Here is a 17561-nt window from a genome sequence, read left to right as displayed (position 1 = left end):
CCCCTGAAGGACCAGGTGCGCAGCCTGGGAGTCATTCTGGACTCACAGCTGTCCATGGAGGCGCAAGTCAATTTTGTGTCCAGGGCAGCTGTCTACCAACTCCATCTGGTACGCAGGCTGAGACCCTATCTGCCCACGGACTGTCTCACCAGAGTGGTGCATGCTCTGGTTATCTCCCGCTTGGATTACTGCAATGCACTCTCCATGGGGCTCCCTTTGAAGGCGACTTGGAAACTACAACTAATCCAGAATGCGGCAGCTAGACTGGTGACTGGAGGCGGCCGCCGAGACCACATAACACCGGTCTTCAAAGACCTACATTGGCTACCTTTCTGAGCCAATTCAAAGTGTTGGTGCTGACCTTTAAAGCCCTAAACGGCCTCGGTCCAGTATACCTGAAGGAGCGTCTCCACCTCCATTGTTCTGCCTGGACGCTGATGTCCAGCAATGAGGGCCTTCTGGCGGTTCCCTCCCTGCGAGAAGCCAAGTTACAGGGAACCAGGCAGAGGGCCTTCTCGGTAGTGGCGCCCGCCCTGTGGAACGCCCTCCCACCAGATGTCAAAGAGAAGAACAACTACCAGACTCTTAGAAGACATCTGAAGGCAGCCCTGTTTAGGGAAGCTTTTAATGTTTGATGTATTACGGTATTTTAATATTTTGTTGGAAGCTGCCCAGGGTGGCTGGGGAAGCCCAGCCAGATGGGTGGGGTATAAATAAATTATTATTATTATAAATTCCTGCATTGCAGAGGGTTGGACTAGATGACCCTTGGTGTCCCCTGCAACTCTTATTCTAGGCAGGTTCTTGCAAAGAATGGGGTCTGTGCTGGGAAACACTTTGTGAGGTGGGAAAGTGCCTTCCAGTAATCTTTTGATTGTCTGCTGATCGCAAGTCAACGTTCTTCCTTGACATTATGATGGATTCCTTTCACGTAACCAGACAATTCTGCACATGTATGCAACTTTCGAAAGGGAAAATAATGGCAGGTGCAATTTATGCTGCGGTTCATTTGCAAACTGCGCCGCAATCTTTATTGCACTGGTCCCCAACAACAGCCTTGTGAGGTAGACTGCTCCTACCCCCCCACCATACAGATAAGAACTGGCATATCCCAGTTTCAGACACTGTCTCTTCACCTTGAAGCAGACCTTCAAACCCAGGTTTTTGCAGTTCCAGCTCTCCAACCAACCGAAGCACACAATTTATTTGAAATACAGTTGCAACTTTGGATCAGCTTATACACGGTGCTCTTCCCCAATCACTATAACCGATTTCAAATGGTGCTAGAAAGAGAAATAGACTCTGAACACCAGAAGAAATCAGTCATCCTCTAAAGGGGTTACTGGAATCTGTAGATGCTGATGCTAATGTAATATGTGCTGGGAATATTGAAAGTATATATATATGTTAAAACAACAACACAGCATATGTTCAGTTCAGATGCTGAACGAGCGAAGATTCCATTGTGTAAGTCTAATTAAACACCTTCACATCTTAATAGGATATTGGATGTGACTGACAAAGCTATGGCAGGTGTCCTTTACACCAGCCAATTCAGTTTCCTTTGAATCGTTGCAGCATATCTTGCGTTATCTGTAGCCATTCTGAAAACTACCTCTCTTTTGCTTATTGCACATGCTTTGTTGAATCGTCGTTCCAATTTGTCTCTGGCTGTGTGCTTTTACTTGCAAACCAAAAAAAAATAAAAATAAGACTCTTACTAATGTGCATAAGATCTGCCTTGTTTTACTCTTTTTGCAAACCGCTTTAAGGTTTCTGCTTTTGCAATCAAGTGGTATATGAATTTTGTTAAATAAATCAAGAGAACGTCCCAGAGAAAAGGCCCACACAGAAATGGGATTCTAAATGGGCTCTAAACTCTGAGTGTCTGACAACCCACTTATTTCTTCACCAAGCAAACCTTGCTCTGTTCTCCCGCCTCCCCTCAAAACCTTACTAAACACAGCTTTCCAATAATCTGAGCATCTCCATCTCTCTTTTTAACCAGTTCCCTAGGAGGACACCATTTTGATGGGTTATGCTAAAAAAGCAAACCATGGTTAGATGGGTCATCTGTCCTTCAGCCGTGATTTCTGCATTGCAGGGAGCTAGACTAGAAAACTCTTGGGACCCCCAACTCTACGGCCTTTGCTCAACACTGCTACCGTGCCGTGTGAGTCTGTGTAGGCGGCAAATCCTTTTCTGACGAGGTTTGTCCCAGAAGGATTTTTCGGGAGGCCTTGCACTTCCTTTGCCTCCAAACCAGAGTCGCTTCCCGTCCGGCGAATGTGCAGCCAACCTTCCCCCAAGAACACTGATTTCAAATGGTGCTAGACATCGTGTAGTTAAATCTAAACCACCATATGAAACCAGCTTCCTGAGGGAGCTCCAGACAGACTTCCTCCGACGGCAGAAGAGGCCGCAGCCTGACCTAGAAAGAAGAGATGTGAGCGCAAGGGCTGGGCATTTTCTTTTATCTAAAAAATAATAATTAAATAGGCCCCACTGGCAATCAGGAACAGGGAACTATGTGCCAATGATGTGATGTTAGCCACCAGCTTATTCACCATTAGTGGGGAGAGAAACACGATTCACTTTGCATTCAAAGGCAAAACCACCCAAACCAGACTTCCAGAAACGAACATGTGAACATTTGGAATGTCATAACTTCCCCGTGTTTTGAAATACAGTTCTCCCGGCCAAGTCATGTGTACAAAAATGCACACACTTGGGCAAAGTATGTATATATATCAGTGAAAACAGCGTATGTCCGTGCACACACACAAATGCATTGTATTGTGGGAAACCGCATTTTCAAAAGGTGCACATTATAAATTGGGTGGCACATTTTCTCGAGGTTGTCTGACGTAGAAGGGCGGAGAGCTAAACCAAAGGATGGGAAAACGAGAAAGGGGGAGACCGATTTGCCCATTCCAACAACTGTATGTGACAAATAAAGTTCACACTGGAAAACCCTTCTTGGGTGTGAAAGATATGACAGCCGACCTTTGGAGAAGAAGGAAGTCAGATCTGCGAGCTCCAGGATAGGCTAACAGCCCTTAACTACCAAGGGACGCGGGTGGCGCTGTGGGTTAAACCAAAGAGCCTAGGACCTGCCAATCAGAAGGTCGGCGGTTCAAATCCCCGTGACAGGGTGAGCTCCCGTTGCTCGGTCCCTGCTCCTGCCAACCTAGCAGTTCGAAAGCACGTCAAAGTGCAAGTAGATAAATAGGGACCACTCCGGCGGGAAGGTAAACAGTGTTTCCAAGCACTGCTCTGGTTCACCAGAAGTGGCTTAGTCATGCTGGCCACATGACCCGGAAGCTGTACGCCGGCTCCCTCGGCCAATAAAGCGAGATTAGCGCCGCAACCCCAGAGTCGGCCATGACTGGACCTAATGGTCAGGGGTCCCTTTACCTTTACCAAGCTGGAAAACTTTCAGCTCTGTGTTTTCTTGTCAACAGGTGAAGGGAAGGCATCACCTCGACCCAGGCCAAAATTCCTTCCAGCATCAAAACAACCCAGCTTTGACATCTTCTGGGTATTGGTTTGCACGTGTCGCCACGGCTCTTAACTCCCATTTTGGCTCCTTATCTCCCAACACGTAAAGGACAGCAGAGGAAATTCAAAGCCTCCTCTCCACAGCTGGGCACTTCTCCTTCCTCCCCGAAAAAAACGAATTCCTGCGGTTGGAAGTTCTAAACGAGAAGCAATCCATCATCTCACTCTGGCTGGTGAAAAGGACAACTGTGTGTGCATTCTGGAAGCGTGACTCCGGGATTAATCACAAAGGCTCCGAACTGGCAGCCTCTCGCAGAGGTTTCTCGAAGGGGAAGAAGTGCTTCTGGAGGGAGGTGTTCCAAAAATATGAGCGTAGTTCCTTTCCTCCCCCACCCCTGGGCTGGTGCATGTGCAAATGTGGTCTGCAGATTGCAGGGCGGTCTCCTGCAACATCTGTGCTACACTGGGGAAGGGAGAAGCCTTTGACCCTCCAGATGTTGACGGGCTTATTAGCATCCATCTGTCTTGAGAGGCAATGGAGTTAAGCTCTGGGGGTGAAGCCAACCACTGCATTAGCAACGCCAAAGTGACCTTCCTGGGGAGCCAACCTGGGCAGTGTGTGTGGAGGCCCTGGGCTTCCCAGTCAAAAAGACGCTCCTCTCTCAGCCTCGCTCATGTGGAAAGCAGAGCAAGACATTTAGCGCCAGCTTGGCTGCAGAAATTGCTGGAAGGAAGTGTATAGGGCACCATCTGACCGTCTTAGGGATTCCACTTCGGATTTGTGAAGGGTTTTCCCTCCCCCTTAGTCTTGTCTTCTCCCAAAGAAACCCCACAAGGCAACAAAGGTTTAGGGTCAGAGTTTTCCTTCTCCTAGATGGGCTACTTTCCCAGGCCTACGAGCCACAATTGCCCCTTGATGGACTATAATGCCTCTGATCTCCAGCTTTTAAAATGGAGATACTTACCTCAGTCTGTTTCTATACAGTGGTACCTCGGGTTACAGACGCTTCAGGCTACAGACTCTGCTAACCCAGACCTCGGGTTAAGAACTTTGCTTCAGGATGAGAACAGAAATCGTGTGGCGGCAGCAGGAGGCCCCATTAGCTAAAGTGGTGCTTCAGGTTAAGAACAGTTTCAGGTTAAGAACAGGCCTCCAGAACGAATTAAGTTCTTAACCCGAGGTACCACTGTACTGGCTCTGAAACTGTTTTCAAATACGTTCCGCAGTGTTAAAATTCCTTTGGGATGGTTCAACCAAAGCGATTCCTACATCAAAACAAACGAGCGGATCAGATTTTTAAACAGAGGTTTTGAATGGCCACCTGTCAGGGATTACAGTGGTACCTCAGGTTACATACGCTTCAGGTTACAGACTCCACTAACCCAGAAATAGTGCTTCAGGTTAAGAACTTTGCTTCAGGATGAGAACAGAAATCGCGCAGCGGCAGCAGGAGGCCCCATTAGCTAAAGTGGTGCTTCAGGTTAAGAACAGTTTCAGGTGAAGAATGGACCTTTAGAACGAATTAAGTACTTAACCCCAAGTACCACTGTATTTAGTTGTGATTCCTGCATTGTGGGGGGGTTAGACTAGATGACTCTTGGGGTCCCATCCAACTCTGCAGTTCTGAGTCCATGAAGTCATCCAACCAAGTCACTTTCTCGTCTCAAGAGAAGCCTCCAAGTTAAGTTCGCATTCTTCTTCCTGCGTTGCAGGTCTGAGGCCAAATCCTTGGGGTATCACTCTGCCGTTTCCTAGTCCTCAGCCAAGTTTCCCCCTGAACCACAGTCTACATCCCCTCTCTCTCCCCCTGTTGTTTAGTCGTTTAGTCGTGTCCGACTCTTCGTGACCCCCTGGACCAGAGAACGCCAGGCACTTCTGTCCTCCACTGCCTCCCGCAGTCTGATCAAACTCATGCTGGTAGCTTCAAGAACACCATCCAATCATCTCGTCCTCTGTCGTCCCCTTCTCCTTGTGCCCGCCATCTTTCCCAACATCAGGGTCTTTTCCAGGGAGCCTTCTCTTCTGATGAGTTGGCCAAAGTCTTGGAGTCTCAGCTTCAGGATCTGTCCTTCCAGTGAGCACTCAGGGCTGATTTCCTTCAGAATGGATACGTTTGATCTTCTTGCAGTCCATGGGACTCTCAAGAGTCTCCTCCAGCACCATAATTCAAAAGCATCCATTCTTTGGCGATCAGTCTTCTTTATGGTCCAGCTCTCACTTCCATACATTACTACTGGGAAAACCATGGCTTTAACTATATGGACCTACTCCCTCTCCCCCTACTCACACCCAAATTCAGGGTCTCTTCAACACCCTAATCACACAGCTTTTGCCAACCTGCCTTTCCGGCTGGGGCTGATGTAAACTGGAGTCCAAACATCTGGAGCGCATCCGCTTGGCAAAGGCCGCTGTGACCAGTGAACCAACCACCGCTGCCTCCTGAAACGAATCCCGCTTAGAAGATCCCCAAGAAGGAAAAAAAAACCCCACATCTTTCTCGGTAGCAGCTGGCTTCTTAGCAGCGTTGCTTCTTTTGGCACACGGCATCCTCACGAGGCGAACATCTGCACCTTAAAATAAAAAGGGATTACTGTTAGTATTAAAAGGATGCCAGCAACATTCCAGCTCTCAGCGTTCATTGCTTTTAATTCACCCTCATTTTTTAATTCAAGCGAGGAAGAGGGAGGGAAGGAACAGCAGGGGGAAGAAAGGAATCAGCCTCTTTAAGAAGAGGATTGGACAAAGGAGAGGGCTATGGATGGCTCCCGGCCACAAGGACTGCGCTATGCTTCCACATTCAGAGGCAGAAATGCTCCTGAAAGCCAGTTGCTGGAAACGGCAGGAGGGGGGAGGGCTCTTGTGTTCGAATCCTGCCTGCGGGCCTGATCCTGCAGGCTCCTCTTGTTTCCTTGTGACGGCTGGCAATTCTGTTTCCAAAGGCCAAAGCAGTTTCCTTCCTTTGGGCTTCTGGACGCCCTTGCATAATTCCCAAAGCAGCAGGAATGTCTCGGCTGAGACTGTCTCCAGCTGATCTCTTTCCCTACATGCGGCTTTCCAAAAGGGAAAGGAGGAAACGCAAGCATTCTCTGGGGATCCATCACGCCCTCGTATCTTGGAAGGGATCCCAAGGGGCATCTAGTCCAGCCCTCTGCAATGCCGGAATCTCAGCTAGATCATACATGACAAATGGCCACCTGGTAAAGGTAAAGGGACCCCTGACCATTAGGTCCAGTCATGGCCGACTCTGGAGTTGCAGCGCTCATCTCGCTTTATTGGCCGAGGGAGCCGGCGTACAGCTTCCAGGGTCATGTGGCCAGCATGACTAAGCAGCTTCTGGCGAACCAGAGCAGCGCACGGAAACACCGTTCACCTTCCCGCCGGAGTGGTACCTATTTATCTGCTTGCACTTTGACCTGCTTTCGAACTGCTAGGTTGGCAGGAGCTGGGACTGAGCAACAGGAGCTCACCCCATCGCGGGGATTCAAACCGCCGACCTTCTGATCGGCAAGTCCTAGGCTCTGTGGTTTAACCCACAGCGCCACCTGCGTCTGACACCGGCTTAAATACTTCCAAGGAAGGAGACCCTGCCACCTCACAAGTCCACGTAGTTCTTCTGCTGGTCCTTGCTGAGCTGAAAGCTGCAATACTGCCCTCTGGCCACCATGCGGTGCTGAGGGGCAGGGGAGATGGCCAGCAGCGCCCTCTGGTGGCAAATTAGCAGAGCAACGTAAATAGCAATGCCCCTGAATCTGGCTGGCGGAGCCCCTAGTTTGGAGTCCTGTGCCTTATGAACCTCTCAAAAATAACCTCCCTGAATAATGTTATCATGCCAGGGTGGGATCAAATTTCAGTGCCAAAGAGTTACAGGGACGCCAGCAAAGAGTTGCCAATTGTTTAAACATTTGCCTTTAAGCTGGCTGGATGAATGTGAATGAAAAACCTCCATACAGGTGTGTTCTTGAGATACCGCAGGAAGCATAATTCATCGTTTTTAACAAGCAAAAGCTGCTCCTCCTCTTAGGAGGGAACAGAAAGGATATATCAAAGATGCAACGTTCTCCCCCTAACAGTAGCACAGAGAAACCGAAACAACTTCAAAGAAACCAAGCCGGTGTGTTCCAAAGCTTGCAGACCCTCCTATCAACTTTTTCTTTCTCCCGCTCCCTTTGCCAATTAAAATTAGTCAAGTGCTTTGACGGATTATCCAGCTCGGGGGTGGATAAACGAAAGGTACCAATTAAAGTGTGCAGTGACACAGCCCTGTGCGCGAGAGACACTGTCTATAAATAAACACACCCAATGCATATGCGGGAGAGACCGTCCGGGGGTTTGCAGGAAGGAGAAATGAAATATAATTCAACATGTCCTCATGGAATGATGCGCCCACAGCAGAGGGACTGGCCCATGAATAACAGCAGCCTTTTGCTGGCCTTAGTTGTACTTTTAAAGAAAAGCTATGAGTCTAGTCCTTATGACAGTAGACGATTCCCCCCACCCCCAGCCCCAGAAAACAGAAATCCCAATTGTGCAATATCAGTTTTGCACAAAAGAGTGCAATATCAGTTTTGCACAAAAGAGAGTCCGAGGAATGGCCATTCCTACAATGCGTCATTTGCATGTCAAAAGTCCTGGGCTCGATCTCTGGTGAGCTCCGGGACAGTGGTGGAAAACATTTCCAAGCAAGCAAGTTCCATCGAGACCAGTATCCTGCTCCCAAAGTCCTCCATTCCTCCTTATACCTTTTTCCTATGTTCTCTTGGCAGGACTTTTCCCCAACGCTTCCTTACAGAAAGGAAGCAATTGCTACTCTGGCCCTCCTACAAGGCTCTCAAAAAGACAACTGCTTTTGCAACATCCCTCTGTTCAACTGGCAGTGATCTTACCCACTGGATTGACCAGAATTGTTGAGCTTTTGTTGGGGAGGATGAGCTTGAAATATTTGATTAGCATTGGGAGAGATTATGTGATACAAGCCTCGGGCCGTTGCACAGAAACCGATCCAGGTTTTCCACCATTTAGGGCAACAGTCTTCTCCCTGTACGTGCTGACCAGTAACTTCTGCTGGAAACTTGATGATTTCATCTAATCTAATAAACTGGAGGCATCCCCCCCCCGCCGCCCCCTTTCCAGGAACATCCTTCATTTGGTGCTGGGGGGGGGGAGCATCAGGAAGAAATCCTTTGCCTTGAAAGACTTCTCTAGCGTGAAATGAAGCCCATTTTTTTTCATTTCCAGCTCAAAGAGAAACAGAGAGAGAGTGAGGTTTTCTCACAGAGTGTTTTCATTTGGCTTCTTGTCCCTCATTGATAAATCAGACATATATATTTTTTGCTTTGTTTTCGATGCAACTCGAAAGCATCCAAAGATGTCATATGCAGTATGTAAAAGGAGGAGATTTTTTCATGCACGTTTGGTGGCATTGTGGAGACAGAGGAGGCCCCTGGCAGGGATTTTGAGTGACATAAGCCGGTGTTCCAGGGACTCCTCCGCTCTTAATCCTGTTTGGGTGCCTCAAGCCCAGAGTTGCAAGTAGAAAGACTAAAGGAACTTGCTGGGAAATGTAAAAAAAAATTCATGCTTGCTGGGGCTGATGGGAGTTGTAGTTCAGCAATATCTAGAGCAGGGGTCTGCAACCTTTAAGACAAAAAGAGCCACTTGGACCCGTTTCCGAAGGGAAAAAAACTGGGAGCCGCAAAACCATTGCGACATTTAAAACAAATATATCTCCGGAGCCGCGATCTGACAGGGGCGGGAAGGTGACATCGGGATGGTGCGTGACTAACACACGCACTGCCCCCATGCGACGTCACAGCCAGTACAGCGCCCGCCACAGTGGGGAGTGTCGGGGCGCACAATGTGCCTCCTCCCCTCGCTAGTATCCGCCCCAGAGCCGCAGCAAAGGTGTAAAAGAGCCACGTGCGGCTCCGGAGCCGTGGGTTGCAGACCCCTGACCTAGAGAGTCAAACGTTCCCTGGAACTGACCTAGATGAATGGTAAGGTCTTCTTCACCAGGCACCCAAACAAAAACAGCGAGCCTCCCTGGGGTGGGAGTTCTGGAGACAGAGCTTTCTAGTTGAGCTCTCCCATCTCCTGTCACTCCCGTCCTCGCTTCTGCCAGCAAGAAGAAGGGTCTCTAAGGACTACCCATCTTGCAAGCAGAAGCTCACAGGTTAAATCCCTGCCATTTCCAGAGAGTGCCCTACATGAAACCCTGGAGTGCTGCTGCCTGTCAGAGCGGACAGTCCTAACCTAGGTGGACCAATAGTTCTTGAGTCAGTCTAAAGCCACTTCCTCTGCTCCTAACTGCCTGGGAGCTGCAGGATCCATCTGGTTTGGTTATGGAATTCAGGGCAAACGTAATTTCCAAAGGAAACTTCCTCCTTCCCCTGCCAGCACATAAATCTGGCACAGTTTTGGAGACGGAGCATGATGAGGCATGAATAATTTCTCCCTTGGTTTTAGATACATATATATATACAAAACCCAAACTAAAGAATTGTAAAAACAAAACAAATTGTTCAGCAGAAAATCCACACGGACACGCCTGTCCCTTGCATCCTTGGGGTTTTATTTGTCGTCCCCCCCCCCCGTTTTGTGCCCACATCTCCAGCCTTCCAAATCATGAGCGATCAGAGTGACGTAACAGCAGACGGCCCAGCAAGAACAGCATGTACTTTGCTCCTAACGCTGCTCTTGGAAATCCTTCGGCACTCGTTTTGTTTGGCCGGCGTTCCCGGCTGGTGCCGGAGCAGCTCGTGTTTCCACCTTCCTCGCCCAACTCCAAAGGCCTGTCCTCTTGAGGAAAACCCTCAGGCTCTAGATTTAAGGAACTGCTTGAAGCTGACCCCTAAGTGCATGAAGGGGGAGTTCAGGCCTCCCCCCTCCTCTGCGTACATCAAATGCAGGGGGGGCACAGTCGGAATAGAGAGGTTGACCATCACCAGGGGCAGAAATCTAGGCGCCTGGTCTTCATTCCTCGTTCCAGCGCTCTCACAAGCTGTAGGGTAAAGGTAAAGGGACCCCTGACCATTAGGTCCAGTCGTGGCCGACTCTGGGGTTGCAGGGCTCATCTCGCTTTATTGGCCAAGGGAGCCGGCGTACAGCTTCCGGGTCCTGTGGCCAGCATGACTAAGCCGCTTCTGGAGAACCAGAGCAGCACACGGAAACACCGTTTACCTTCCCGCTGGAGTGGTATTTATCTACTTGGACTTTGACGTGTTTTCGAACTGCTAGGTTGACAGGAGCTGGGACCGAGCAACAGGAGCTCACCCCATCACGGGGATTCGAACCGCCGACCTTCTGATCGGCAAGCCCTGGGCTCTGTGGTTTAACCCACAGCGCCACCCGCGTCCCAGCTGTAGGGTAGTGGTTCCCAATTAGGAGTCCGTGAAACGCACCCAGGGGGTCTGCAGCCCCATCTCTTGTCTCTCCCTCCAACTAAATTTTTGCATGGCCAATATCACAAATATGTTGGAGGGGTTTTTTCCGCTGGTGGCAGATGACAGAAGCTATGACACCATGAGACCGGTGTAAAACCAAATCAAATACAGTGGTGCCCTGCAAGACGAATGCCTCGCAAGATGAAAAACTCGCTAGACGAGAGAGTTTTCCGCTTTTTGAGTCGTTCCGCAAGACGAATTTCCCTATGGGCTTGCTTCGCAAGACGAAACGTCTTGCGAGTTCTTGCGAGTTTGTTTCCTTTTTCTTAAAGCCGCTAAGCGCCACTAATAGCCGTGCTTCACAAGACGAAAAAACCGCAAGACGAAGAGACTCGTGGAACGGATTAATTTTGTCTTGTGAGGCACCACTGTAAAGGTTTTATCACAAAACAACAAACAAAAAAGCTTGTGGGTGTTTTTCCTGCAGGCAAAGTCAAACTGCAACTTTTCCTCCTTTTGTGGTCATGGTCAGCTGTACCCAATCAGCCCAAAGCTTACAGAAACAGTTCTTAAAGGTACAAACATATTTACTGTTTCTTTGCAGAATGAATCCCAACACCCCCTCTCATTCAGACAGAAACAGAAACAAAACAGTACTTTAAACACATACAAAACATATTTATACATCACGCACAACAATCCCTAATTTTGTCACTAGTTGTGCATGTTTCTCCAAAGTTTCTGTTTCTTTGCAGAATGAATCCCAACAAAATATTATGGCCTGTTTTTCTTAGTATACCTAAAATCCTCCGCTTATTTGGGACTACTCCACATTCTGTTCAAAAAATTGCTTTGCAGAGGTAACTACTATAGAGCTTCCTGCAGCCAACTGGAAGCCGGTCCCTGCTCTGCTCCGAGCCGATTTAGCACAGCACAAGGGAGCCGACCGAGCGGGCGCTGGGGGTCCATGGGCCGGTTAAAGGACCCCCATGGGCCGGTTGTGGCCCATGGGCCTTCGGTTGCCGACCCCTGTTTTCGACTCTCCTATTTGGAGGTTTTTAAGCAGAGGTTGGATGGCCATCTGTTATGGATGCTTGAGTTGAGATTCCTGCTTGGAATGGGTGGCTCTCAGCGTCCCTGCCAATTCTACAATTCTATCTTCTACCAAAGTGCAGGCAGCACATAACTAAAACAAGCTCCTTTGAACAACTCCACCTGCTCCACAACAGTGCCCAATGCTCATTCCCTTGCTATGCATGAATCGAAACTATGGTTGCGCAAGCCAAAGACCCCCGGAGGGTCTAACACACACACACACACACACACACACACACACACACACGTCCTGCAATGGGCCCTTTGCACTTTGCCAATCTGCCTTGCCTGAAACCTGCTCGCTGGTGGAAAACAGACAAGCCAGCTTTGAACCCAGCCCAGTTGGCAACGAGCGACGAGAAGGCCCATTAAAAACCATCCGAGCTCACTGAACCACACAGGTCTCTCCGGGACAAACAAAAGGGCCCCCGTCCTCCGTGCGTCCGGGGCTGCTCTGAGGGGCTTTGATGCTGAATTGAGCCCTGGGACCTTTAAAGATGCACAAAACCCCCCAGCAAAGTGCTTCCGATCAATGGCGGTGAAGGCTTGACAGCAGAGGCTTTTGAGACCCCTTGCTATTTCTAAGAGGTGCATAATTAGCACCGGAGCTCTGAAAGGCCCGGGAGCCGTGCGCGGGGATGTTCTCGGGAGAGAGAGCATGGGCAAGGGTTTGCTAATTGGACGGGCCGTGTCTCCGCTGCCAGCAGCATTCAGAAACGGCTGGGCACGGTTGGCGGACATGCCAGTCCACACCTCCCGTACAAAGGCAGGTCTCTCTAGGGCAAGGATGCCAATGCCTCGGAAGCACAGAGAAGCCGGAGAACATGGCGCTGGCAGCAGAACACAGCTCCCCAGGAGCCTCGGCTCCCTTTTGTTTCCATCTGAGGTTTTAAAAAGCTCAAGTTTCTAGCCATCAAGCTTGAGAAGAGCATGCGAGCAACACTTACTGGGATCTCGGGAGCCAGGGAATAACTTTCCAGCCACCGAAGCCCAGGGCAGATTCCCATCTCACCCAATGATTAGCCGGAACGGAACAAATTATGCAAGGTAGTAAAAATGCCGAAATGTGCCAATATAATTGCAATTTGCATAATTTGTGCAGGCCACAGTTTTTTAAAAAAATAAATAAAGCACAGGGATTTTTGATCTCCTCCTGGAATACATCGTGGGCAAACGGGAAGGGGGAAACTAAGTTAGCATGTGCTAAACTTCTGTACTGTACTGCGCACACTGAATTCTCAAGAACGAAAGCAAAATTCCTGGGAAAACTCAGTTGGAAGAGCATGAGACAAGAGTTGTGCGTTCGAGGCAACATGTTGGGTAAAAGGTTCCTGCATTGCAGAGGGCTGGACAATTATATGAAAAAGTGACTGGGCTACAGTGAATTATGGGGTGCAGTTCTCACCTTACCCCAGATTGTACCATTCTGATCTTCAGCAGAGGGGGCTGCAGTTTTGCATGCTGTGTCCCACTACCCCAGTGACTTGAAAACCATCTTTGTACTTGAAAGACTATAGGGACGCGGGTGGCACTGTGGATTAAACCACAGAGCCTAGGACTTGCCAATCAGAAGGTTGGCGGTTTGAATCCCCGTGACGGGGTGAGCTCCCGTTGCTCGGTCCCTGCTCCTGCCAACCTAGCAGTTCGAAAGCACGTCAAAGTGCAAGTACAGTGGTGCCTCGCTAGACGAAATTAATTCGTTCCGCGAGTTTTGTCGTCTTGTGATTTTTTTCATCTTGTGAAGCACGGTGTCGGGAAAGTTTTGGAAAAGCTTCAAAAATCACCAAAAACCTCAAAAAACCTCAAAAAAGGCTACCACGCCGCGTTCTATTGAGTTGCTCCTCAAAGTCAAGTCGCAACTGTATTAACGGTGTTAAGAAAAAGGAAACAAACTTGCAAGACGTTTCCGTCTTGCGAAGCAAGCCCATAGGGAAAATCGTCTTGCGAAGCAGCTCAAAAAACCCTTTCGTCTAGCGAGTTTTTTGTCTTGCGAGGCATTCGTCTTGCGAGGTACCACTGTAGATAAATAGGTACCGCTCCGGCAGGAAGGTAAACGGCTTTTCTGTGCACTGCTCTGGTTCTCCAGAAGCGGCTTAGTCATGCTGGCCACATGACCCAGAAGCTGTACGCCGGCTCCCTCGGCCAATAAAGCGAGATGAGCGCCGTAACCCCAGAGTCGGCCATGACTGGACCTAATGGCCAGGGGTCCCTTTACCTTTACCTTACTTGAAAGACTAGCCCATTGGGGAGACAACTGACGCAGGGTCCTTCTCCCCGGCTTGCCACCTTCCTCTAAACAGGATTTTGTGTGTGTGAAGGGTTATTCCTCCACCTGCAAATGGAAGACAAACAACCGCCCTTAACACAACGGTGTGCAGAATTCTGACAAACTCACAGCACACCCAGTGCTGCCTTCCCCATTACGTAAGTAGAAGTGGTGATGGGACAGTGACTTAGCACATCACTGGAGACCTAAAAATGGGGCGGTTTTGCCTCTGAATGCAAGTTGCTGGGCAATGCACCCAGGTCCTGATCGCAGGCTTCCCATGGGAAACTGCTCGGCTGATAGATAAATAAACTTTATTCGCATTAGCCAATGGCCATAGCAACAGTAAAACATTACAGCATACGCAGAAAAGGAAATTTGATATAAAAGCACAATTTAAAGTCCTGAATCAGCCATCAGTTAGTGGCCCTTATTCTGATTGCCCCTGCTATGAACCTAGCAACCTTTGCTGTTATCTGCTCATTTTGATCTGAAAGAAGAAAGGACATTGTGGCAGTGGTTGAGTGTCCTGAGATGGTTAGTACGAGTGGGGTGATGATCTCGTTCCTCAGGTCTTTGTAGAGAGTACAAGACACAAGGACGTGTGCCGCTGTTTCGGTGCTACAGTCTCCACAGGGGCAAAGACGTTTCTCAGGCGGGATCTTTTGGAATCAAGTACCGCAGATGGCAAAACATCCAGTCTTGCAAGTGTAAAAGCACGTCCGTATTTTGGGATATTAAGTTTGTGGAGATATGGGGCCAGAGAATCAAAATGGAGAGGTGGAAAATGAACATACCAAGGGCAGAATTTCCTTATAGTGGCCAGGTTGTTCTGAGGCTCGATATCTTTTAGACGTTGACCAATTAGACTGTTTGCTTTAGTGGGGCCCATAGTGAGTAGGTGTTGTGGGGATAGGACACAAGAGTGAAGTTTTTGATAGACGGTTTTAAGCCAGGCACTTTTATGCATCTGCTCGGCTGCTGTGAGAACAGGTTGACGGGCTAACTGGACCTTTAGTGTGATCCAGCAGCCGGTTTTTTTCTTGTGCCCTTAAGTTCATTGGAAAATAAGCTTTAGCTGGGACTCTGGAGAACCTCCAGCAGAGGGAAGTTTCACAGATGTACCAGCACTGCCAGAGTCCTCTGTGCAACACCGTTTGCCATAATGATGCCGACTTCTAAACTCCACATTACTGCAGGCGCACGATTCACTTAGCATTGTGGGAAACGCTGTGCTCTAGGAAAGGACGAGTGTTGCCCCGAGGGGGGGAAGAAGAGGAAGCTGGGAGGTTTTGACAGACGCTTCCAGGAATGAATGCTCGAGTCACAAGACAGGCAGTATGACTCGGAGCAGGAAGGCTGGCTGCCCACAGACGAGATGTCAAAAATGGGTAACAGGCAAGGATGAGGCCTCTCTTCCCTGCCGGTTGTGAAAGCTGCCCTTCAGCAGCAGCTGGAGAAAAGGGAGGAGGAATTGTGTTGGGGGCAGACAGAGGAGAAAGATAAGGAGCTCACACATACCCCAAAAGCGTTTTGCAACTGGCAAGGGTCTGATTGCAACCATGGGGAGATCTCTGGATGTCAGGTTTCCACTGAAATATCTGAAATATTTTCCTTGAAGCTTGAATTTGTTTTATTCTGGAACTGTTTGATTTGATCCTTTAATTTCAAGTTTTTTGAGCTAGTTTTCAGGAAATCCGCCCAAAACCCAACACTTCCACATCATGGGTTGCCATATGCCCGGGCTTTCCAGGACATTTTTACCGATTTTAGGAAATTCCGCCCGGACGCTATTTTCGACTGGCAAATCCTCTGGATACGTCCAGGAAATTCTGGGCGTATGGCAGCCCTAAATGCAATGAACAGTAATAATAAATAAAAATAAATTCCATTGCGAAATAAAAGAAAACAGCACCTAAAACATTCTATTGTGGTGACCGTAACCAAGGTTTAAGGTGACATTTGGCAATTAGGTTTATATATATATATATATATGAGCTTCTAACATTGGTTGGGCATGACTTAATAAACAGAAGCTGAATCCTAAAAAAGCTGAAAATTCTGAAGCTGAATCTTGAAAAGTCAGGGGTGTTATCATGGAATTGTAGAGCTGGAAGGGACCGCAAGGGTCATCTAGTCCAACCCCCTGGAATGCAGGAATCTCAATTAAAGAGTCCAAGACAGATGGCCATCCAACCTCTGCTTAAAAAATTATGTCTCCCATGTTCTCATGTCTGGGAGGTGGTCTGTCCTGGGTGGGGTTTCACTTTCCTGGGCCGCAGCTCCTGGATTCATCACTGTCACTGAAAGCTCAGCTGGCCTTCATCATCATCATCATCATCATCATTTGAAACTACGTTCAAGGCGGCTTACAACAAGACAAGATTTACACAATTACAAACATAACAGAAGTCATAAACAATAAATAAAACACATCAAAAAGCACACAACCAAATGGAAACTATTTCCAAGTAAATCGTAAGATCTAAAACTAAGGATACAACAATACAGTCATACCTCATGTTACATCCGCTTCATGTTACGTTCTTTCAGGTTGTGTCCCGCGGCAACGAAGAAGTACCGGAAAGGGTTACTTCTGGGTTTCGCCGCTCATGCATGCGCAGATGCACAAAATGACATCACGTGCATGCACAGAAGTGGCGGATCGCAACCTGCGCATGAGCAGTCGCGCCGCTGCGGGTTGCGTACGGGCCTCCGGAACGGATCCTGTTCGCAACCAGAGGTACCACTGTAATATCAATAACAGCAACAGCTCTCTCAACACCCCCCGTAAACAATACTCCAGCCCAAGAATCCGTTCAACAGCTTCAGCTTTTGTAGCTGGAGTCAGTCCGCGCTCCACTCTCTCAGGCCAGATGGGAAAGGGCCAGAATGGCAGGGGGCAGGTCTTCCAGGACTCACAGCCAAGATGGTCTCATTTCAAACAACACAGATAAAAACGAAAAACCATTTATATACAGCTGCAGTCCTCGTGAAGCCTGTCAAGCCGCCCACCCCAAGCCATGTGGAAAGAGGCAAGGGCAGGGTCCTTCGGGCTCTCAGCTGGCAGTCGTCCTCCTCCAGGTAAACTCTGCGTTAAATGCAAAATCTGCATTGGCAACAACCCAGATCGTTTCTCTTCTGGATTCCCTCCTGTGCTAACTACTTTTACGTACAGAACAGGGAAAGTAGGAGGCCAGCTCAGCTATTCTTCTTAGGCCACGATTGCATCTTCAAGGAAAGACTTCCACCGAGCAGGTGCTTCTGAAGTGTTTTGAAGCTATGCAGCAGCAGGTGGCGGTAGGTGAATTCAAAATCT

The 17561-nt window shown here is 48.8% G+C and overlaps 1 protein-coding gene across 6 annotated transcripts in view; it reads right to left on the bottom strand.

Moving 5' to 3' along the window:
* The window catches only part of LOC310686991 (endonuclease domain-containing 1 protein-like), a 152296-nt gene that overhangs the window by 11032 nt on the left and 123703 nt on the right, over positions 1-17561 (bottom strand). For 3 of the 6 annotated variants that reach the window (XM_083461590.1, XM_083461591.1, XM_083461592.1), the window contains one exon: positions 5840-6072. In XM_083461590.1, coding sequence (XP_083317716.1) covers positions 5840-6049 — 210 coding nt within the window. In that variant the 5' untranslated portion in view covers positions 6050-6072. Of the gene's footprint in view, positions 1-5839; positions 6073-12923; positions 12999-17561 lie in introns of those variants that run through there. The other 3 variants (XM_083461588.1, XM_083461589.1, XM_083461593.1) reach the window with 2 other exon arrangements.

Source organism: Podarcis liolepis (genome assembly GCF_965112155.1).
Source record: "Podarcis liolepis genome assembly, chromosome: 10".
NCBI lineage: Eukaryota > Metazoa > Chordata > Lepidosauria > Squamata > Lacertidae > Podarcis > Podarcis liolepis.
Note: the sequence above shows the minus strand (reverse complement) of the source record. Positions and strands in the feature narration are given on the sequence as shown.